This window comes from Aythya marila, assembly GCF_965140915.1.
Source record: "Aythya marila genome assembly, chromosome: 4".
In the NCBI taxonomy this organism is placed as follows: domain Eukaryota; kingdom Metazoa; phylum Chordata; class Aves; order Anseriformes; family Anatidae; genus Aythya; species Aythya marila.
In genome coordinates, this window is record NC_139045.1 from 49,317,823 (window position 1) to 49,341,907 (window position 24,085).

General features: G+C 44.5%; 2 protein-coding genes across 3 annotated transcripts in view; one reads left to right on the forward strand and one right to left on the reverse strand.

The window, feature by feature from the left end:
• Window positions 1-18,737, forward strand: part of SCFD2 (sec1 family domain containing 2) — a 189,874-nt gene extending 171,137 nt beyond the window's left edge. The window contains exons 6-10 of one of the 2 annotated variants that reach the window (XR_014317468.1): window positions 2,851-2,996; window positions 6,859-6,993; window positions 12,476-12,595; window positions 16,736-16,887; window positions 18,416-18,737. Coding sequence is in view for 1 of the 2 variants with exons in the window: in XM_082760155.1 (XP_082616281.1) it covers window positions 2,851-2,996; window positions 6,859-6,993; window positions 12,476-12,595; window positions 16,736-16,828 (494 nt within the window). In the remaining variant the exon portion in view is untranslated. The other variant, XM_082760155.1, reaches the window with a different exon arrangement.
• A 1,217-nt stretch (window positions 18,738-19,954) lies between these two features.
• On the reverse strand, window positions 19,955-23,179 carry RASL11B (RAS like family 11 member B). Its single transcript, XM_082760062.1, has 4 exons — window positions 23,052-23,179; window positions 22,909-22,965; window positions 22,381-22,457; window positions 19,955-21,553 (listed from the first exon to the last, which is right to left on the reverse strand). The coding sequence occupies exons 1-4, from the start codon at window positions 23,173-23,175 to the stop codon at window positions 21,086-21,088; spliced, it is 726 nt and encodes a 241-aa protein (XP_082616188.1). The 5' UTR covers window positions 23,176-23,179; the 3' UTR covers window positions 19,955-21,085.
• Between the last annotated feature and the right edge of the window lie 906 nt (window positions 23,180-24,085).

Sequence of the window (24,085 nt, forward strand, 5' to 3'; positions counted from 1 at the left end):
GGATGCTTTAGAGTCTTTAACCCCACAGTGGCTAAAGGCATTTTTCTTTTTCCTACAACTGGGCTACGTTAACCCTGGCAGGAAAGCCATGTCCAAGCATTTCATGTAAATGCCTTTTCCCACATATAACAGGGCTTGGGATTCAAAGAAATTCATTCATGCTCTCCCAACGCCGTTTAACTTTCTGTGATAAAAGCAGTAAGAGGAAGAGTTGGTTTAATTAGCACATGAGCTGTGCAGCAGCTAATGTATTCCACCTCCTCACTGTTGGAGCATGTTTCTCAGCAGCATTAAGCAGGCAGAGGCGCGGGGTTGTGCTCCAGTCCCCATAGGCACACACAGGGGAGGTGTCAACAGGAGGGGATTTGCAGCCGTGTGTCCAAGGCAAGCTGCAGGTGTTCTCCAGGATGGGGAGAAACCAGGGCAGAGCCAGTCCCCTCGCTGTATTAATCATTTTTTAATCAAGCTAGCTCAGCAGGTACGTATGCACCAGCAAGGTTTCCTTATAACATCGCAACACAAAAATTAGAATGTGATTATGTGTGTGTATATATACATATATATATATATAACTTTGCTTGGTGGCAAATTTAGTTCTTGGCTGGATTGGCAGAATATGAGCTTCTAGGCTGAAGAGAAGGACAAAATGACAACTTGCCACTTTCTTGAAGCCAAAGGTGCATTATAAACACGAATCTTTTCCTCTGATTTTTAAACAACATGTACCGAGTTGTGCTAATAGAAATTCCAGGTGCCCATAAAATGAGGCCTTTATAAATGTCTGTATTTGAAAATAAGTGAATGTTAAAGCCAAGAAAATATTTTTACTTTATGTCCTTTGAAAATCAGGCTTGTACAGAAGAAAATCATGGTGACTGACTTGTAAATCTATCTTCTAATTTCAGGCATATTTAGTAGAAGGAGAGAGGGAATCAAAGATAATTAAGTTCCAGCAGGGCTCATGGAAAGGTATGCAGAAGGGCGAGGGAGACCTCCTTTCCTGCTATGAGAGGGGAAGGCTGTGGTGTCTCTCCAGCCTGCTGGACCTCCAAGTGTGTCTGCACAAACTGTACAGCAGAGCCTGAGCTCCAAACAGCATTTTGGCACTGAGGTTTGAGCAGGCTGCTCTTTGCTGAGACATTGCTCAAGAGCAGGTTGGCCCTGTAACAAAACGGGACGCACTGGGCCAGGCAAGGGTAGGAGCATCTTGGGGGTTTCCAGACACAAAAGCAAGACCGTGTCCACTGGAAACTGCCCTTTGGTTCCAGGAATGGGGAATGACAAGCTGGTTGGAAAGTTCTTGGTAGAAATGCTCTTGTTAAAATAAAGAAAAAGGGAGAGAGAGAAGTGATGCCAACAGGAGAGGGAAACAAATATTTCTCGTAATGAGAAAAATAACTGTGGAGCAAAGCAAAAGGCTTTCAAATGGCCCAAAGAAGATAAACTATTAATAAGAAAGGAGAAGAGTGTCCAAAGCAAAGCAAACCTGATGTGATTTTTACCTTGCCTGAACTTGCTCCACACGGGGGACTTGCGTTCACTTGCAAAACCAAACATGCCAGAGGGGGGCTGGCCAAAAGCACTGGCTTCTGCTGAAAACAGATTGAAAAGAGAACAAAGAAAATGTAACTAAAGTTAACTGGAAGCTGCTTATCTCTAATGTGGCTAAGACAGGGAAAGCTTGTCTCCCGGAGAGAAGAAAAATCTAGTTATGCAACAGTGAGATACAGCTCTTCGTTACATTTTTTCATTTGCAAAATGCTTCATTACCGTGAGCTATTAAGTCAGCCCTGCCTCTGAATCAGGAGCCACCGGTAACTTTCCTGTTCTCTGATTCCTGTGTTTTCCCATGGGTAGGTGAAAAGCACGTTGACAATACAAGACCTTCTCTGAATACTTTTGGCCTGTGCTGGTTATAAATATAAATCATGTTTCATGACCTCAGACTTTATTTTTAGGGCTCATCAGCCTAGGAGGTGCTCGGTTTCACTTTCTTCAGCTGTTGGACACCACTCGCCTACAGATTAACCGGCACGAGATTGCTCGCAGGAGCAACCTCTCTGAACAGAACAAATTTACAGAGTTTACAGAGTTTATGAAGTAATGAGCTGCTGAGTGGGGTTTTGTTTTCAGTGCTTTCACAGGCAACATGCAGGCTGCTCTGCAAAATGAAAAACCAGGTTTTTAGTCAGAGTATCAGAGCATGCAAGCCTTGCACATGCATAACAACAACAACAAAATGTTTCTGTAGGTTATTTTGCACTCATAAAATAAATAAGTAAATAAATAAATAAAAACCTTCAAGAGTCCTGTCCAAAAAAAACACAAAAGTCTGCCTTACAATTACAGCACAGGAGTCACCCAGACTCTGTTTGTGGTCTCTTTGTTGCTTTTAGGGATACAGTGGCATAAATCTGCAGTATCCTGGCATGGCGCAGCCCTGCAGACATGCAGTCACTTGCTTTTGTTGTGCTGCACCAGCGGGGGTCTGACTCGGAGTCTGGCAACAAATAATATTTGGACAAATGAAAGCTCAGCCTCTAATCACCATCTTTCAGACCTATGTATAATTGTGTATATGTGTATATACAGGTGTTTATAAAATATATTTGCCATACAGAATGCTAAGATATGAAAGGCAGACATCCAGATTAGTTTACTATTAGCTCTTCCCAAAAAATGTGCATGACATGCTGTGGACATGCTCTATAATAAGCCATGGAGATTCTAGAATATAACAGGGTTAAATTAATTTAAAATTTCCTCCCAGTTAGCCTTTTCCTACTGCTTATTATCAAAATGCTTGAAAGTTTCTCACTCACTCAGCTCCTTGTTTCCTTATTACTTCAGGCTGTGACTCGGCACAGAACCTGACGTCCCAGAAAGCCACGGATGCAGTGGACAAGATCTTTAAGACCCTCAGGGATATTTCAAGAGCTCGAATGCACATGAAACAGTTTAATTCCATACATAACCCAGGCAGCAACACCCACCAGGCAAGTAGATCTTCTTTTCTGTGTGTATGTTGTTTCTCTAGCATTCTGTTAACATTACAGCTTCACAAACATCAGTAGGTTGGCTGATGTTCTAAACCCATATGGGTTCTGCCCATGTGGAGCATATTTAAGTAGAGATTTTGTAATTGACTTCACCGTCAAAAGCTTCCTTGAGTCCTTCATTCAAATTCAGGCATATCCATGGCCACGTCAATAAAGAATTGTCTGATGAAGAAATTTGTGAAAGGCAAGACAAGGTCACAGTGGTGCAGGACTAAGACCCATCACAACTGATCCAAGCAGGATGCCTGCATCAGACAGCAGCTATATTTTTGTGTATTTTCTTTCCCATATCTGTGATTTGTGAATCCCAGTCCCATTCGTGAATAGGTGAAAAATGCAGTTTTTGTTTATAAAAAGTGAACACATGAACTACTATAGTACTGTAGGTCATCAGGACTCATTTACAGTGGTTTTATCTCTCCCTATACCCCCTGAGGTGCTTAACTTTTTCAGTTAAAAATAGAGAGTTTTGCAGTGGAAAGCACATACAGTGACTTAGAAAGAGACTGTAAAACTTGATTCCAGTCTTAAGCCAGAAAAAAGTCCTTCCAAACTCATAAGTATGCTGCAGACCAGCAAGGGGACATGCTACAAATTAAGCATTGCTTTATAACAAGAGGAATTGGGAGTACTGCAAAATGTCACTGGAAAGCTAAGGTGGAGGAAACCTGTTCCTGAGGTCTCCCGGCACTTATGACCAGTCTGGTGTCTGAAATGAGGAAAATGGCTAAGCATTTAATACAGGTCAGTGTGGAGGCAGTCAGATGATAAGAAAACGTTCTCTACAAGTTTCCTGAAGTGTAATTAGCATCAGTATGTTCTTTGGATGTAACCCAGGTTGTTTGCTTAGGGCTGAGTGCTGGAACACAGCAAGAGGTGCATTAACAGCTTGCAGCCCCCAGTCTGGCTACATAGTGGGTTTAATCATCTTGAATTGGACCAAACCTCTGCTGAGGGCAGTTTAGGAGTCTTAGAGTAGCAGAAATAAGCAGGCAGTACTTTTTTTTTTTTTTTCTGCCATACCTTTCTACACAGCAGTTTGGCTCATCTGAAAGTACTGCCTTTGCCATGACCATACACAGTCCCTCCCCTGCACAGTACTACAGGAATGGCTTTAGCCTACAGATGCTTTTGTGCTTCAGCTGTTAGGAGCTGGGAAGCCTCCATTTATTAAGTCTCAAAACAGGTTTCTGTGCATATATGGAAGTGGATAGCCTCTTAGACCTTTTGCAGTATTGAATTCTATATTTGTACATAAAATGATGAATGAATTTTTCTATCATACTATCAAACCATTTAGTGTAGTGACTGTACAAGAGGAAAGTATTTATTTTGCTCTTTCTTTTTCTTTCTTTCTTTCTTTCTTTCTTTCTTTCTTTCTTTCTTTCTTTCTTTCTTTCTTTCTTTTTCTTTCTTTCTCTCTCTCTCTCTCTCTTTCTCTCTTTCTCTCTTTCTCTTTCTTTCTCTTTCTCTCTTTCTCTCTTTCTTTTCTTTCCCTTCCTTCCTTCCTTCCTTCCTTCCTTCCTTCCTTCCTTCCTTCCTTCCTTCCTTCCTTCCTTCCTTCCTTCCTCTTCCTGTAATCACGTCTAAGGTGCATCATAGCCAGAGTTAACATTTTGATAGATAAATGTCAAATCAGAAAAGATCTTGGAAAATCTTGAAACTATGAAATTTAAAAAAGGTAGGTGTCCTTGATGCCTTTAGCATCTGTGCAGACAAATCAGATAATTTTGAAGGGGACTAAGTTTTGATGCTGAACCTTCAGACATGCAAAATCATAGCACATTTTTAACATCTTGCCTTTTCAGTACATAGTTATGACTGAAGTCAGATAATATTTATCCTTTAATTTTGTACAGCAAGGCTCTCTGTTTAACTATGGTTTGATCTTTGTTCCAAGTATTTTATTTGTAATGTCTTTCTGTTCCTCATCTATGAAGATATTAAACAGATCTTTATACATAGGACTTCATGCCTGCATGTATATTTTCAAACAGTTGTTTATTGCATGACGAGATTTGACACAAAACTTGGCATGTTCTACTGAAGGATACTGCAGCTAATGTCTGCTGTAATTTGCTTTGTTGGCTCAATTAAAAAATATGCACATGTGTTGGAGGAAGAAATAGATGAGTTGTATAAATCTTTGTTGACAGGATCATATTCAAAAAGTATAAGCTTTGTTTCTCACTGCAGACTGTTGGATGAAAAGCATCTCTTAAATTACTTCAGAAAATTTAGTTTCAAGTTGCATAACCAAGTGGCTTGCTTTTTTATTTTCCATCCATTTTTATGTTTATCTTGCACGATGTCTCTTGTAGATATCCTCTCTACAAAATGAATGACGTTACACTTGATTCCCTTAAGAAATCCAGGGATGATGCATACCTGGACTAGTCCCAAAGGAAAACAAACATACTAATTTGAAAGCTGCTAATTTTCTAAGGCTGTTTTGCTTCCTGAAACTGTTGTGGTTCCATTACAGCTTTGGCAAGGTTATAAAAGCAGCAAAACAAAACTCCATCTGCAAACCGAGTAAGGCTGAATTTTCACTAAAGAGTATCTTTCCCAAGTCCCTAAAATTCTTATCTTAGAAAGCTTTACAAGGTGTCAGAATGGTGCAGACCTTGGTAAAGGAATGCTGAAATTTCTAGACTACTAATCCATTTTAAGCACGGGTCTGTGGACCCTCAGAAACGTTGCATGGTCAGTGCTCAGTTTGGTCTGAGCTGAAATGGGAGTCCCAGCTCACTTGATGTGTGAATGTCTGGGTGGCTCCGAAAGCCCCACTACTTTCGATGTGCATCTCTGCACAGGATGGGCAACTGACCTCCAGTTTTTCTGGATGGTGCAGGATATGTCTGTGGCGTGGTATGTGGATATTTGGGGTGTCGTCACCCATTAATACTGAATGCCATTTTGCTTGACTCAAATGACGTAATAAATTCTCTCCTTATACCTCTCAACTCTCCCGGTTCTGATGTGATCACCCTCTTCTCTCCTCCTTAATTATACTTTCTTTTCTTACTTCATTGGTCTGTTGGCAGATCCAGACTCCCCACACAAAGCTGCTGGGCCCTTTGCTAAAAAGCCCTTAAGATTCTTCCAGGGTGCAAACCCTGAGTGCCTTTACATGCCCCGCTCTTCCTGGTCATTAACATCTCTGATATTAGTGGGGTTTGGCCTATTTTTCTCAAGGCTTTTGACAGGTGCAGGTATTATGTAGAGTGAGCTGGCTGCAGAAGCTGAAGGACTAGTAGGACTCCTTAGTTCTGCGCTTCCACGAGGGACAAAGAGGTGGGTTGGCTCTTCACAGCCCTGTTCAATGATGCCATGACATCTGTGGGGAGGCAGGAGCTGTCAGTGAGCAACCTTTCCTAAACATCCCTATTAATGTGTTTGTAGAGTCATTCCAAAGAAAATGAGACCTTCTGGGTGTGTGATGGGCAATAGCGTCATCCCTGCTGGTGTCCCCTCTTCTACTACCCCAAAAAACACCTAGAGAAACCAGAAGCCTGCCTTCACTTCTTACCTCTCCTTACTCATCTGATACACAAAGGGCAGAGAAAATATTGGGCAGTCTTCCTGTCTTTTCAGTTCGGTGCTGTGCTGCTGCACACCATTTGTTGTCAATGTCACAAACACCGTTGCTGCTTCTGCATTTTTTATATGTCTGTCAGTGATTTCCTTTCTGGAATAAGTATTTCTAATTCCTTTAATGGAAATAAAAGGTTTAGAAGAGCAGTTGCACCAAGTGTAAACAGTCTTACTCACAGTGTGTTGTTCTTTTTTTGTGCAGGCTTCTTACAAACCACTGCTGAAACAGGTGGTGGAGGAGATCTGTAATCCTGATCGACCTGATCCTGTTGATATCGAGCATATGTCATCAGGCCTCACTGATCTCCTTAAAACTGGATTCAGCATGTTCATGAAGGTAAATAAGGCTTCCCAAGCTCATCTGTACGATTTTCCCGAGCTTATAGCATCACATGGCTGTAGCTGACTTTATGTGTTTGCTTTTGTTCTGAGTTAAGTCCCTACAAAGGGGCTGGGAATAGCTTGAGGCAGCACATTGTGGGTACAGAATAAATGGGTGTCACCACCTGAAGAATGGAGCAGACTGGACATCTAAACAAGGATGATATATCTGGGAGGAGTCAATGGGGCTTCAACAACGGGATGTCCTACCTCACATAGCTTTTGGAGCTCTTCAGAGACATCAGCAAGCAAACTGGTAAGCGAGTGGCAGGTCATATAACCTCTGTGGATTACCAAAAGGCATTCCACAAGGCATCTCATCAAGGAATTTTATGGACAATGGGCAGCATTGAGATAGGGAGAAGTAAGAATAAACAGTCAGTTCTCACAGGGGAAGAAGGCTGTCCAAGGAGCTCCATATTCGGTGCTTTTTCTATAACCTGACAAGGTTCAACTTGCAGTGTGGAGGAAGACTGATAAGTCAGGAAGTCCAGAGAGGCTGTGAATTCTCCATCTTTATGATTTCCAAACATTGGTTGGCTATACAAAGCCCTGAGCAACACGATATAATGTTGAGGTTTGCCCTGCTTCGTGCAGGGAGGTGGACTTGATAAACTACAAAGATTGTTTCCAACCTCAGTTGAACTGTGATTCTATAATTGAAAAGAAAAACAAGAAAAACATTTTCCTATTGTGTAAATGCCTGCTAGTCCTTTCATGCATCTAAAGACAGGTGACAAAAGTGATTTTTATTTTTGTGATGGTACTATTCTAGAACCCATTATCAAGGTAATGTAATTTTTCTGTTATTACAGGGCCAGCTAGTCTTGAAGACAAGATCAGATAGGTCTAAATACAGTGCCTGTTTTCAGAAACTTGTGCCTACTGCTGAAAAGGATTTTCAAAGTGTACTTAGCAGGGTTACTAAATGGAAATTCTCAGTTCTTCAGAGCTTATGATAAAGCCCTGAGACAAAAGAGGATAGCTATAGAAATAGTGACCCAGTGTTGTTTCTCTTCATGTATCAGTATTGAAAAAAATCATGCTGCTGCTCCAAAAATAGGAGAAGAAACAGATGTTCCACCATCAAATAGACTAAACAAGGTGGTGCACACACCAGTGATTTTTTAAATGATTGGGTTTATTTACCAGTAACTCTCACAGTTGTATTTTTTTAAGCAAGAACGCAAGAACATAGCTTATCCTTTTTTTACCAAAAAAAAAAAAAAAAAAGGGGGGGCAAGAAGCAAACTTCATAAAGTCTAAATATGTCTAAATATTTATATGGAGACATTGACAGCTTTGGCTAGTTGGCTAGTTTTAGGTCCTAATCACAGAGTTTCCTCCTGGACCATTGGTTGCTGTACTAACATAGACGAAAAGAGCAGAGCTTGCAGAAGGCGAGGATTAACCGAAATCCGAACAGGTGGGGGAGTACAGGGAAACAGTGGGAGAGGATCAGTCAGCATGACCGCCAGCGTCTCTATTTCTGTGAACTGCATGATGTCAGAAGAGGAAGAGGAGGAGGAGGAAGCCTTGCGGAGGTTTGCGGTGAGCTTCCCACAAGCCAGAGCAGAGTACATGAAAAAAATGCAACATCTTTTCCTGAAAATTTAGCAAGTGGTTGAGGGGGGTGATATAATCTTAAAATGGTTTTTCTGCAGGAAAAGGTTGACTTTTCTATACAGATTGAGATGTAGATAAGCTGACAACTCCAGCTCTCTTCCCCAACTCTTTCTGGTGACATGGTAAAAATACTGGAAGCCGTTGTGATGTGCATCTGCCCGTATCTGCCAGAACAAGGGCTTTGTACCAATGGTTGCATGACCCAGGCAGGTGTCCACTGCAACAGATTTGAGCTCAAAGTTCAGGCATCCTCCATCTTTTCCCCTCTCTCCTGTCTTCCCAGTCTTGTTTGCCAGATGACAAGTTCTTTGGTCTTTATGATTCATATGAATGTTTTCTACTGGTCTTCCTGTGCTTATAACTTGTTTTTGTTGTGCCAATTTAGACATTTTATGTTTATTGTTAGAGTTGTTCAGCAACACATAGTACCTCAAGTACCTGCACCTCTGCTAGTAAGAAAAATACCCTGTTGTAAGGAATATATAACAGATGACCAAGTGAACCTCATGTTGGATGAATATTTCATGGACATCATCACTTACCTCACAAATGTGTCTGTGCTGGTTCATTTAGTTAGTAGCTTGGCTTGTTGACAAGTGCTCGATTACTGCACAAATGAGTTTCAGACCAGGCTGTATTTCTGACACAAGAGGAACTACTCCACTTACTGCACCACCAGCACTGTAATTATTTAATTAGCTTCCTTGCATGTATATTTCTTCCTCAATGCCTGAATATAAGTGCCAGCTCAAATAAAGATGCCTTGGTAAGCATTCTTCCTTTGGGCCCTTTGCTTTGATGTGATGGGGTTGTTCCCGACAGGCCGTGCACTGGCCTCTTCTCTGCTGTGCCAGTCATGCAAGCAGCCCTTACACCAGCAGACCTTTCCTCCTGACCTGCCCGCTCAAGGGTGTGTAAAAGGTTTTACAAACCTTCTCCCGTGGTGATTACAGAGTCTGGGAGAGCAAAGCCAGGAGCACGGCATCAGTTGACCAAGTTTTGAGTGTATCTCCTTATACATCCTCATCACAGGTAGAGGCTTTCAGGGTTTTGCTCTTGTCTTACTTAGTCATTCTCATTGATAATGGTACCCTTTTTTTTAATGCATGGCATTTTGAACCAAAAGTGAATTTCACTTGGGGATTTTTACAAAACTCAGATTTTACAGTAAGCGAGATTCTGGGGCCTCAGAAATGTCCAGGAACAAACTAGCTTTAGAAGGACTGCAGAAGGTCCGTGTTGCTTTTGTTGCAGTCCATTCCAGCTCTTCTTCTGCATCATAGAAATGAGTTGTGTTTGGCTACATGGAGCCAGTTCCTTCAAAAGAAAGCCTTGGGTGGTTGTATTATCAAACAAAAAAATCTTGGCAGAAACTTACATTCTTAACACAGCCAAATATTTTGTACCCAAAGTATTGTCCTCCTTCAAAACACTTGTGCATAGCATAACAAAATTACAGATTCCAAAACCCTTTTCATTGCAATTTTAATTTAATTTAGAGTTTGCATGCCTAATAGTATTTTTAATATGCATTTCTGGAATTTGTGGTTTGAACTTCGGTCTTCTGAAAAATAATAAGTTTTATATAGGCACCATGTGTTTGGATCTCGGTTTATTTTGACTGAAGGAAATGATTTGTCAAGACATTTTCTCTCAATATTGCCACGAAAGCTTGTGTTTTCTCACTAATGTACTTGTGCTGGGTGTCCTTTCAGTGTGTCCAGTGTTATACATGTTTGCTTATGACAAGTTTGTTGTCACCAGGGAAGTTACTAAGAAAGAGAGGCTTTGTTTAATAGCAAGCTCCTGAAGTTCAAGCTCTTCACTTGGATTTTCCAGGATCTTCATGAAACGGAGTGGAGCAGTTTGCTCTGGCAACAGTGTTAAGAAGAACCAAGAGCCATGAAAAGGCGTAGAGCTAGAATAAAGCTAGTAATTCATGTCTCACCTTGAAGGGCAGTAGCAGAGCATTTTGTTTTGTCAACTTCTATCTTCACTGTCTTTGTGAGCAGTTATTTCTTTAGCCGTGTGTCACTGCTTACAGCAATTAGGGCATGAAATACTCTAATATTTTAGCAAGTAACAGTCTTTGTAAGTAGATATTTAGGTCTTATTTAACCTCCTCATGGTATCTGTAATAAGAGTGGACTTCTTTGCGCTTGAGACTGACACTATGTTATATGCAGATAGTAGTAATCTCATGGGAAAGTAATTAAAGAGTCCTTGTAAGTTCCAGTATATTGATTTAATTGGTCTGTTGGTGTGAATGGACAATTGCTCAACATAGCACAAGAATTGCAGGACACCTTGCTGAATGTATATGCCATCTGTGACATTGGCTGAATGCAAATGGCCAGCAAAGTGGGTGCAATTAAGAGAATAAACACCCAGTACACAGATAGTCAGCTCACTGATACATCTATCTTAAGTTTTTTTGGACTGGTTTCAAACTCCTGAGGAGTTCAAGAGCTCCCTGCCTGGGGAGCAGCATTTAACAGGGAGCACAGTGTCACCAAAGGCCAGCTAGCCCGGAGAGGGAGAGGGTGCGAACCCCCCATGCTTGCTTCAAAGGGAGAAGTCTCCTCTGAAGGCTTGCAGTCAGGAAGCATGACAGAGCTGCAGGACAGAAAAGTGCCCGGAGACTACAGGGCAGCCACAATACGGCTCAGAAGAGCTATTCCCCGAGGAGCTGGAGCCCCAGGGATCAAAGGTAGCTGCCCCGGTGGTGAAAGCAAAGGATCTGCGCTCTGCCCCAGCAGGGCTGATTGCCACTTCCATTCCGTCAATGAATGCTGCCTAAAACCTACGCGTTTGGAAGTCTAAAAAAGAGCAAATTAAACTGTTCTCACTGTCACTTTTCAGAGCCAAACATTTTGAGTGTTTCATACTCAAAGGCATGCGGTGTTGTAACGAGAGTAGTTGCCCAGGCTCCACTGACATCCCATCCAGAGACTCAGCAAGGAGCAGAGCAAGGCACCATCAGGGTCGTGTGTTTATTCAGGAAAGAAAGAGTGTTAGGAAACAGCAAAGTTTCCTAGCCACTCTCCTTAACCGCTTTGAGAAGTGGTTAAGAGGCAGCTGATGTAAAGCAACACATTCATGTTTAAAATTAAAATTTGGCTTTATGAAGTCTTAAGGGCTGAAATGAATGTTTGCGCCATTTTAATGATAATTGCGAAGAAATGAAACAAGTATTTTTTATAACTTTAAGCTAAAGTTTCTCTAAATGAGTTACACACCAGTCATAGAAGTAATGAAAACTTTGAAGTGAAACAAGCTAGAAACTGATTTTATGCTATAATGAACATGACTTATTTTCCTTGGATGAACTGTAAAGGATTATTCACTGGACTGGTGAAAACACATTATTTATGATTCTTTCCATTGCTGACATAAGGCAGGGATTCTGGTGCAATCAGGCCGGACTCCTTGCTTCTACCAGGTAGTAATTTACCCCCAATTCCCTAAAGCCTTGTGTGCATCTGTATGCAAACTGTGCACCTATGCAAATACTCTCCTCCCACACTGGGAATGGAAGGAAAGAAATGAAGAAAGGGTGGAGGGAGAATCCCTCAGGCCTCATGAGAAACTCCTCTAGATTTCAGTGGAAGCCACGAAGACTCTCATCCCTGGAAATGGTTCATTATTTTTTAACTGGTCATCGTTCCCACTGGTTTCCCATTCAGCTGCTATGGAAACCAGCATTCCATGAATATTTCTGTCTGAACTTCCTCATTAGTCTTCCTCCGGCAGCTCTGAGAGCCTGATCGTGGACTGAGCAACTACAGCTAATGCTTTCTTTCATTTTGCAGGTGAATCGCCCCCACCCTGGGGATCACCCTCTCCTGATCATCTTTATGGTTGGTGGAGTGACGGTCTCCGAGGTCAAAATGGTGAAGGATCTGGTAGCCACACGCAAACCTGGTACCCAGGTAGAAACAGCTCAAAGTGTTCCTATCTGAACAAAGCTTAAGGAAATTCATGAGATAATGTTGGCAATAGCACTGGTACCATACCTAGACTAAGCCACAGCCGCAGATACAGGAATGGCATTAGGATTTTGTGGTAAAACATCTGTAAGTAACAAGTGTTCAAGGTCCAGGGATCTGTTTTATTTTGCATATTTAAGTCACCACTGAAAGTTTAAATTCAGGCTGGAGACTTCTAAACAGACTGGCCATCTTCTGAAGGAGCTTTTTCATGTCTCCAAAGATTCATATATTGTAATTCTTCATAAACAGAAACATTTGCTGTATAAAAGGCTACAGGCTCTCTGGCAGCGTGTCTATGGGGCACAGTGCAGGGATGCTTGGAAGGAGCCTGCCAAGGGCCTGCTTACCATCTAATGACCTGTCAGTGGTGATCCTCCAGACAAGTTAATTAGCATTGCAGAGGAGCAAGATAATTTAGCCTGGCTAGAGCAGTAGTGGTTGGGTACCTCTGAGTGTTGGACATACCACACCACTCAACTACACCAAGGAGCAGCTAGGGCTGTCTTTATAAACCATCTCAGACAAAGTCAGAAAGTGTTGTGAATGGTGGCTGAAAGTGAAAAGGTGCTGGACCTAAGGGTCTACACATCGAAATGCAATTTGACAGGACTGAAGTTCATCTGTCAGAATGAAAAAAATAAAACAGTTTAGCACAGGAGTTAGGGCAGAATTGTCCAGCAAACTGTGCCTCTGAACCTTCACAAGACTTTGGCTGCCTCGAACAGCACCTCTGCTAGATGCCTTGGGTGGCCTGAAGCAGGTGATGTGGAGAAAGCCCTATGTGTCTGCTGCTCTTGGATGTGCTGCTGGACGCCTGGAGGGAGGATGGCTGCTGTGGTGAAGCTTCAATAGCATCTATACATCTGGTCTTTGCCTTTCCCACTCTGTCATCTCAGCAGAGTAGAGAGGGAGAAGAGAAGGATGGATGGGCTCCAGTGGTGCTTAAGATGTTAAGATCACTGTTAATTGGGGAGGAGTGTGTAAAAGAGCAGTCAGTATCTGCTGAGCAGTGCAGATACACGGAGTAATCCAAAATCTGTAGAGAGATGCAAGGAGTGCTGCAGATCCAGCTGCATCATAAACACCAGTCTAGTTTCCAAGATGGCTTGTAAACATCTTGTATGCAGTTCCTATGGAATGAAACTTTGATTAGTGAGAGATTAGCAAAACAGAGCGATCCAAAGGCTGCGCAGCCCCTGGCTTTGACATGTGCTTCCCATGTCTCAGCTGTCTTTGCAAGGCAGTCTCAACCAGTATTGAGTACTGTTTTTCACGATGTTTTTTCACCTGATAACACATTTCTTCCCATTTAGCCTATTGCTAATCTCCTCAAAAGAGTGAATAAAATTCTTCCCCTCCTTGAACGGGGATTGAGTTGTGACACAGTGATGGACAAGTTAATCCACACCCTAAATGCATTAATATACCCTGAAAGATCAACGCAGGGTTAACAAGCTGGTGGAGAACTATGCAGCAAGACTTTTGGGGAGCTTTCTGGGCAGAATTGAGGCTTGACAGTGGTGACATGGGATCTGGTGTTGCTTTGCTTTGGCTTAACCCTGGTGACAGGTCACTCTCTGAGGCAGATTCCTAAAGAATTTCAGGCTTTTACTGCATCGTGCCCTTTGTCCAAATGTGCTGTGTTAGAGGTGAAAGGACTTCAGGGGACAGCCAGGAGGAGGAAGGAAAAGAAGAAAAGAAACAGTTGTGGAAGTCTCTCATGTAGAAAAGTTTATGAGTTTGCTGGATTTACCTGGATTTCTGCACTACAGCTGTGAACGTGTGCCACCTGTTTGGGATTATTCTCTTTTCAAAAAGCCAGGCATTTGTCTAACTTGAGCCAGCGTTTAACAGAGCTTTTTTGTGGCGTTCAGGCAATCAGCTTCAGACATCAGGGCAAGGGGGGAGCATTGGCCTCACAAGTCTGTTCCATTCAGACAAAGCACTGACATTTATACTAATTATTGGCTCTGGGAGAAATGGAGAGACGTGTGGGTGCAAAAATAAAGAACTGAGCAAAGTAACAGAAAAACTGGCAGGATGCAATGGTTACTTCAGCAGTTCTTTGGAGTTGAAGCAAATGACATTTAAATGTGGAGTAGGAGACACGTTTCCATCCAGAGAACTGTTCTGCATCTGAATATGAATGACAAATTTATTTCTCATGAAGAAGCACAAAAGAAAATAGCACTTTCTATGCACCATTTGTTTGCGGGTGGTGCTGAATAGCCTCCCTAACCTACTGAGAAGTATCCTACCCTAAAAGGAAAAGCTTACCTTTTCCTTCCCTTTAATCAAGAGAGTGAAAAAGGGGAAAGAACATGGTGTTTTACCCTCCCAACATGCACAAGCATGTATGCATGTGGCTGAGGCATGCAGACAGATAAATCTGTGCAGATTCACCATCAGATGTCAGCTGCAGCCTCCCCTCTGCTTATGGGAGCTGCCCATCGCAGGGCAGGGGGTCAGGCCATAATTTCCTGGGTCCTCTACCTTGGCTGTCAGCCGGAGAGGTATCCCTTCACATAAAGCATCAAGGGCAGGCACACTGTACTGAAGGAGAAGGTCTGCAAAGGAAACCCACTGTCCTGAAGAGACCTGCCTCGAGAAGAGACAAAAATTGGGACCTCAAGAAGAAATTGCTTGTATCTGACCATGGCTATTGTTGACGTTTGGCTTATGGAACACAAAAAAAAAAAAAGGGTAATGTGTCCCCTCGTGTTTTTCAGAATTAAACTGCATTATAACAAGAAGAGCACATACCGTGCTCCACTCTGATGTGTGCACAAAATAAGCAAGACAGCGTCAGCCTTTGGCACCCACAAATTACAGAGACAGCTTTTCAGCCATTGTAAGGAGAAGAGATAATCAGTGTCAGTTTGCTGCAGGTTGTGTGGGAGGTTAAGGGAAGGGGAGAAGTGAGGGGGAGTCTATCATCAGTGCAGATGGGATCTGTAGTAATCTAACTCCAGATTCCTTTCATCATTTGAAGTGAAAAGATGAAAGAAAGAAAAACAAGAAGTTGAAATGTGGTACTACCAAATTCTAAACTGCGCTTGTGTTCCAATTCTTTCTTTCAAATCCCCTGCTATGTTACGCTGTATAGACTACACATTTGGGCTGTATGATGAAGAGCAGAAAGATTTGATAACTACTACAGGAGTCAGGCACGCACACAGTCAAGGTTGGTGATGCCTGTGCTTCCTCTCCTTGGATTTGCACTGAAGAAGCAAATTCATTTTCAAGTGAGCTGGTAAGATAAACCTGCTCCCATGTCCCTGCATGGATAACTAGCCATTAGTCCTGATCCTGCAAATGCCACTGAACTGGGGCTAAGAGCTGTGTCCTTTGACCCTGAGTTAATTCCAAGAGTGTATGTGCTCCCTCCTTGCTTGATAGCTCTGCCCTGCAGAGAAGCCTTCACGCTAGGCACCTGCATATTGGATTTCACTCAGGAGAAATAGCCAGGGCGTGCCCCTACCAACGTGTGTTGTAGTGAGAGACAGTTTCACTCATCAGACCCATCTCAGATTAGTAACTCGACCAAACAAAAGCAATAGCATCCCAACAGCATCCAGGGTCGAGCATTGGTTTAGGAGAGTGTGTGTCCTGTCCACAGGGACGTTTCTGAACACAGTCTGTAGCTCCCCCAGTAGCCACAGCAGGCCAGCAGCACTTCTGGAGTGCTTGCTTTACCTTAAACAGAGGAAACAGCTGCCACTCAAAGGTGCCTGTTGGCAAAACCCTGCGCTACAGGAGAGGGAACTGCTGGCTGATCATCTGGTGCCTCACAGCAAACACAATGGCAGTCACAACAAATCGCTGGGCAGGCTGCGGGTAGGAATGACTCAAAGCACACATTCATTAGGAGTACAATGCCACCACTCATTACGCTCCGTAAGTGATTTAACTGTGGTTATTAGCAGGCGGCTTCGCTGGGCAAGCTGCATTGCCCTGTCAGTAAACACCAGGGACGCACAGCGGGCCTAGCGCTGTGTAACGCCAGCAGCTCACGTCTCATTAGTGCTGCCATCAGTCCCCTTAACTCTGACTTCTTGTTTCTTTTCACCCTTCTTTCAGGTACTTGTGCTCTCCACGGCACTCCTGACACCACTCGATGCTGTCGAGCTGTTGTTCACCACAGACCATCCCCAGCCTGACACCGATATCTGACGAGGGAGGATTTGTGGAGAAGATGAGCAACTGCCTTGGCTGGAAGCATCGAATCCCTGGTCTGTCACTGTTCTCGGTAGCCTCCCAAAAAAACAACATGGTCCCTGCTGCAGTACCTGGCTGCAAGGGAACCTGTGCAGCTCCCATGGGGCTCTTAAAAATAGTCCATTAGTCCAGTGAGTAACTCCCCGCTCCTTAAGGATCACACAGGAGAGTGCTGTCATCCCCCACCACTCTGCCCAGGCGAGGATGATTGCTTGTAATAATTCCCTGGAGAAAGAGCAGCTGAGGACCAGGTGGGGCTGAAATGTGTGCTCCCTCAGCAGTACTTTTCCCTACAAGTAATCCTGATGGTTTCGTGGGGGTTGCTTCTGGTGGCAAGTGCTGCTGATGGAGAAAAAGGCCAGTAAATCCACCTCTCAGTTGTGCTGCCTTGCAAAAAATGTGTGCCTTACACAGCATGAACAGCCCCTGCTCTTATTTCGTCGAGAGAGAGGCCATGGAGCTCAGCCCCAGTTTAGCCAGCAGAGCAGCTCCCAGTCGGGTGATGCTCTCCCACCCAAACTGGTGGAAACAGAGCAAGAGAGCAGCAGAATGGAGGGCTGAGTTACGCAGCTGCTTCCCTCACATGTTCCCATTTCCTGCTCTAGTTTACCCACCCACAGTCCCAGGAGAAAAGACTGGTTCTGGAGGCACACCGCTCTGTAGTTTAACACAGGAGGACATATGGGCTGTGACGGGTTGATGTTAACCCTGGAAGAATCTTCCTCTCACATTCAGTTAAAAGGAAAAGAAAATTGTGTTCCCATTTTCAGGAGGCCACAGTGACAGATTCTTGAGCTGGATTTCTGAACAGCATGATTAGAGAACAGCTTTTATTTTTCATTTGTGATCATAAAAGAGCTGCTATCAAATTCAGTTATGTAATTTTTCTTCATAAAAATTTGGTATAAACTGGGATAAGATAGCAGCAGCCAGTAGAGATGGTGATTGTGTACAGCACAAGGACTTCCAAATTGCGACACAAAATGGTGGAGCTACGAAGCCACATCCTCTTGGGTCATCTGCGGGAGGCTGAGGCTACGGCTTGCACTAAGAATGGGAATGTGAAATCCTATGTGGAGTTCGCTCTAACGTCGCATTCTTTCTGATGCCAAAAGAGTAGATTAAATAGGAAGTAGCTTTTTAACCTTTGCTCAGTAGCTAGCTTAAGTTCTCTAAAATGTTTATAATGATCTTCAGAAAAGGCTGCATTTTGATTTAAATTCACTTTTGAGTGACTAGAAGGAAACAAAGGACCAATTATAAAGCATGGACAATGGTGCCTCTATGAAGGAGATTTATAAGAAAGGCTATAGAATGGAACTTTGTGCTATAAAAAATTAGAAACATTGTGCGATTGCAATGTTAAAAGCTCAAGACGTATTTTGAGCAGAGCAATTCAAAAGCAAACAGCCTGTCTCTGTTTCTTTTCTCTTTCCCTCTATACCATTTAATCTTAGAAGACAGATGTTTTGTAAATTATGTAATCAATAAAGCAATGCTCTTACAGTGCATAAGCTCATTCCTCATCTCTTTCCCTCCTAGGACACAAGGCTGTGCATGCCAGGACTGCATATTCATGCAACTCCTTTTTTTTCTGCACTATTTGCTTGCCCCCAAGAACCAAAACCTTCTGCCTTTGGAGGTGTCCTGAAGGGGCTTCCATGCTCTGGCGAGTTCGGGCACTCTCACCTCTGAGCTGCTGCTGCTTTCCTGAGATAACAGAGGCTGGCAGTTGTGGTCTTCTCTCCCTCACTTGTCTTTCACAAGATGCTTTCAGGTCTCTGACATGGCCGTCTGAGGAAATGCTCTGTCAGGTAATGGGGGGCTGAATTAAAGCAGACTCTGGTACTCTTTTGCACATCCTATGGGGCAAGCAGCTCCTCTGGCTGAGGCAGTGAATGGTTTTTCCTTTAGAGGGACCTTCTCAGCCAGTGGAGCCACAGCTGTGGTGATAGATGCAGGGACCCAGCCACCATCTCATACTCAGTAGCTGAGAGCTGAAAGCAGGTCACAAAAAGCCTGTTCCTCTTCTAGAGCAGGTCTTTTCAGTAGCCCCGGTGTGATAATTAGCTCCTTATTTGTAGAAAACAGCAGTGGTAGCTACACACAGCACACGCTGGGGAACAGGCCAAGGTGCTGAGTGGCCTCCTACCAGCCACGTGTGAGCAGGAGCAGCACAGAAGAGCCTTTGCTTGGGCAGGTGCAGGCCCATAGCAAGGAGTGCCTGAGCCCTCTGCATGTGACACTGAGCTGTATTCATCAGGTTTGGGGCAGAGAAAACACAAGGCCACCCTTGGCAGACGGGTCTCCTACAGGAATAAGCAAAACAGTATTTGTTTATAAGCTCAGACTGGCTGGGCAAGCTGTTGTGTTCACAATTCCAGTCTTAGGTTACTTGAGGGCGGTAGCTCATGTCCAAAACGCTCACCACCAGCAGGACCTGGCCAGTGTTTTCTTACATCAATTATTACAGCTGCGTGCTAACCATGGGGGAGCCAGCATGGCAGCCACACCAGTCACAGCACAAGCCTCCTCCTCCAAGAGGGCTCACAGTAAAACCACTGTTTTTTAATATATGTTTAATATATAAACATATATTAAAATAAAAAAAGTTGAAAGCTTGTAGTAATTTGATTAAATTCTTCATTGTCTTACTAACCTCTATACAATGCTGTTGTTGTATGTTTTTTTTTTTTGTTTGTTTGTTTTAAAAAAAAAAAAAATGGGAGTCCCTTAAAACACTGTTTAGCCAGGTGCTGGCCTACCTTGCATCATTTTCTCACCAGAGGTTTTTCTCACAAGGGGCTATGAAGGATCCAATTTTAATTTGAAAAGTCTCTACCTTTTTTCCAGTTCCTCTCCGAAAATAATTTCGTAACAGGAAGTCGTAAAACAGCCCGGAGAGCTTCCCCCCCTGCAGGTTATGCTAATAAAGCAACAGTGTAGGCAGCAAAGGCCTTCTTACAGTTTCTGCAACGTATGCTAACTACCCTGAGAAAACAATTACCACATCTCAACACTTCACTGACTACTACTAATTGTTTCTCACACACAGGAAGAATGCACAAGAAAACATGCAATTCAAAAATTTAATGTTGAAACAGGCAGTAAGAATGAGAAGTCCACTCCTTAGGAGGAGCAACTGTACACAAAATAAATAAGTTACAGTTTAAACAAAAGCACAACTGGCTTTTTAAAGTGCATGTGTGTAAGGCCTTTAGCCTGTGAACTCCATTGGCTCAACGTAAGGAAAAAAAGTCAGCCACGTGTTTAAGGATGAACAGGGACTGGCTCAGCTCTGAATACACTACCAGCTTCATCGCCTCAGGCCGGCCGTGTTTCACATGGAGCCAAATCACAGCCAGGTTCTTTCTCTCTCTGGTGTATGCGAGGCAGAGAGAGAGAAGTGTCTGACACTGGCAGCTATAGTGGACTATCACTCCAACTCCAGGCTCTTTCCTCAAAAGCTCTGTGTTGGATCATTTAGTCTGGGCAGTATTTTTCTGGACAGTAAAAAACCCACAAGTTACTGTTACTCAGTATGTTTACACCCTGTGCACAATAGTTTTGCATACAAAGTCTGGTCAAGTTGTCAGCAATAACATAACCAGTAAAAAATAGAAAGGACCATTGTTTACAGTCTTGCTACCTAGTCATGTCCACTTATTTTACACTTATTTTTACAGAACAGTTTTATGCTTGCTTGTTTTGAAATACAAGGGAAATAAACAGATCTACTGTGCAATAAAATTAAACAGGTACATCATGCTGTCCTTCATCCAAGTGAAAACACAGTAAGACTCAAGTGGTTACTTCTGAACAGTGAACTGCAGTTCAGGGTGCTGCCCTGCTCAAGTACAAGTTGAGAGTTACAGCTAAAAGGTTGTCTCTGCACAAACATTAAGCCAGATCTGTCCCACTGGAGAAAAGGCAAGCTGAAAGCTTATTTCATATGCCGAGTTCCATTTCCAAATGAAAATATTTGTTCTACAAGTCACATCCTAGAACTGTTGGAAGAGGGTTTATTGGATTTTTTTTTTGGTCATTACTCTTTTCCCATCTGCCACTGTTCATTTCAGCAACTCCTTGCTTCTACAGGCATGCAGAATGCCACCTGACCCATCCTTCTCTCACAGTGCCTTGGACTGGCCTAGACATGCCAGTGTTAAACACCGCAGGTCTCAATCTCAGGAGCAGCGCTTGGCTCTGCCGTCACACAGAAGTGACAGTCCTCACTTTGGCAGACAGAGCTTGCTTAAACCTTCTCTTCAGATCCTGCATGTTGGGCGATTTTGGCCGTGGAATGAGAGAGGTTCTCCTTCTCTCGGGGGTGCTGGTGGTTTGCTGCTTGCTGACTTCTCTGCAGAGGACATGGAAGGCATTGAAGACATCGTTGTAGTTTTCACTGACAGATACTTCGTAGAAAGTACAGCCCAGCATGTTGGCCAGCTGAAGTCCATGCTGAGGCTCCACCTCTTTAACATGCAGGAGATCAGCTTTGTTTGCTACAATGACAACGGGGACGGTGTTCCCTGGATGCAGCTGTCGAACGTGATGGTAAAGGTGACTGAGGAGTTCATAGCTCTTATAATCTGTGATGGAGAAGACGATCACCAGGGCGTCTGCCCAGCGAATGCATCGGTTCAACTGCTCGTTACAATCCAGACTGTGCTCGTGGATCTGAAAAACGAGTGGTCTCAAATTAGAGAGTTGAACTAACAAAAGACTGAAGGAACCTGTCTTTAAGAGTCTGTAAAGCTAAACAGCATTTTACAGTTTCAGACACACATATCTGCATTTCACATTTTAAGTACAAACTTAATCAGAGCGTGGCAAATAAATACATATGTTGATTCAGCTGCAAAAAGCTGGAATTTAACACTGGAGTTTGCTACACTCCAATGGAAAATTGACCTGAGTAGTTCTGCATGCAGAGAAAGACTTTGTAGTTCCACAGAATGGGAAATTAACTGGCTAGACAGTAAGTCTGGGGAAGCGAAGATATGAGCTGGAAGCATTTAGACCTGGAGCACTGCCCAGTTCAGAAAGGCAAGAATCCAGCATTACTCAGGTCTATACATTCAAAACTTCAACTTGTAACATCCTAATGAGCACGGCCCCAGTACAACTGACTTGACTTTCTATCATACAAATTTATGAATAGTAATCATGACTTTTTCTTCTACATATGTACCATAATTTTTCCATCTAGCACTCCTAATATACAGGAACAAGACACTTAAGTAATTCAGCCATCCCAAAGTAATGGGCCTCCGATGTACAAATGATTCACCGAAACAGTGAGCTGTTTTTTTGCTACCAGTGTACTACAGGCACCAACACATCTGGCTTGGCCAGTTAAAAGCCAAGTTGCCATCTCTGCCTCCCACACTGACAGGGACAGCAAAGTGTTTTCCAGGAAGACCAGAAGATGATGCTGCACGCAGAGGGATGCGTGCCCACAGACAGAGCTGCTCTGGTGACCCGTGTGGCTGTGCCTAACTCACCTGGACTCCTGGGGTGTCCTGCACTTGGATCGCCAACATCTCCCCATCTATCTGGATGTGCCTGCTGTAGAGGTTACCTGGCGAGAACACCAACAGGTTCACAAAGACAGTCACAAACACCACAGGCAAGTGTTGCTTTTACTGCCCGTTAGTCACACAGGGAGGGATGGAGCCTATTTACCAACTGAGGGACCAACGTTAAGCCTTATTTTCCCCCCCTCCGTTGTAATTCTGTTACTAGGAGCCTGGGGTTTATGGTTATTTATGGTATTTCTGGCAGCCTGGGCTCTAACCCATCCTCATTTTGAAGCCTGCCATGTAGCACGGTGCAACCTGCAGCTCGGTCACCCCTCGGGGGCTGCCGTAACTCCCTACAGGTGAAGGCTGACGGAAAGCTGCGTGCTCAGCACCGCTGCCCTTCCGAGAGGGTTACTTACAACTCCCAGATCTGGGGGGTTTCTTGGGCGTGTGTCCCCCCAGGTGACACCCCCGCCCCGCCACAAGCCCCTCCAGCAGCACCGCACCCACCTGCGTTCCTCTCGTAGTCCCCGATGAAGCGCCGCGTCAGGAACCGCACCACGAGCGCTGCGGGCAGGCACACACAGGCGTTAGCCGCGCTCCCCTTCCTCCCTCCCTCCCTTCCCTCCTCCTCCTCCTCGTTCCCCCCTCACCTGTCTTGCCCACGCCGCTGCCCCCCACCACGGCGATCTTGACGAGGCGAGGCCGGGCGGCGGGGCCGTCCCCGCCGGGCGCGGCGCACTCGGCGATGCTGCACATGCCCTGCGTCAGGCGCATGGCGCTCCCCTCCCCGCACCGCACCGCACCGCACCGCTCAACACAGCCCCGCGCCCGCCCGCCGCCGGCGGCTCCGCTTTTCCCGGCCCACGCCGGCTCCTCCCCGGCCCGGCCCCGGCCCCTCGCCGCCGGCGGCCACTCACAGGGAACCGCCGGCCCCTCCAGAGCCGGCCCCCTTCGTCTGGCAACGCCCCTCGCGGTGAGGGAGGCTCCGAGGGTGCTACAAGCCTCGCCGCCCGCCCAGGCTGGCATAAAATGGCGGCGCCGCAGCCTCCGTTCGTTTTTCTCCCTGTCAGGGCGTGTAGAGCCCGCTGCCCCACGCCTCTGGTCATCCCTGAGGAGCTTCCCCAGCCTCCCACCCCTGCCCTGGGCAGAGGATGTGAAAGCTCAGCCCAGCAGGAGCTGACGGCACCAGCTGGGGAGGCTGCTGAGAGATGAGACATAGGAGATGACTCCTCTCCAAGGAGAGGGCTTCAGCTGGGCCAGCTGAGTTCAGCTGCAAGGCACAGAAGTAGTGGGGGAAAAAAAGCAATTAGAGCACGATGTGACAGTGGTTAAAGAAACAACAGAAGATGATAGTGAAGAAGGAAAAATATAAGTGAGAGGTGGGTGGGAAACAGGCCAGTGCCAGCCTGGAAGCAGGGAGTGGTTGACCACCTGAGGTACTTACTGGCCGTAGAGAGGGTCCAGAGCAACAAAGTGGAGGAGTTAAACCTGCCCACGTGTGAGGCAAAGCCTGCCGGGGGGGAGGACAAAATCACAGTCTATACTGATAAAAGATGGACCCCACAGTAAAGGTCACCAGATAACAGCGCTAATTTTGCAAAAAGAAGGAACACACCCAACATGCTTGGCTGGAAACCACAGCAGGGAAAGTGTTAAAAGACTCAGGGTGTAACTGGGACTCTAT

What these genes read in the sequence shown, in the direction of transcription:
- RASL11B (XM_082760062.1), bottom strand. Translation starts at nt 23,175, where the DNA reads ATGCGCCTGACGCAGGGCATGTGCAGCATCGCCGAGTGCGCCGCGCCC. An exon ending in CAGCGGCGTGGGCAAGACAG is followed by an intron (nt 22,966 to 23,051) that starts GTGAGGGGGGAA and finishes GCCTGCCCGCAG; the next exon opens with CGCTCGTGGTGCGGTTCCTG. An exon ending in GGACTACGAGAGGAACGCAG is followed by an intron (nt 22,458 to 22,908) that starts GTGGGTGCGGTG and finishes TGTTCTCGCCAG; the next exon opens with GTAACCTCTACAGCAGGCAC.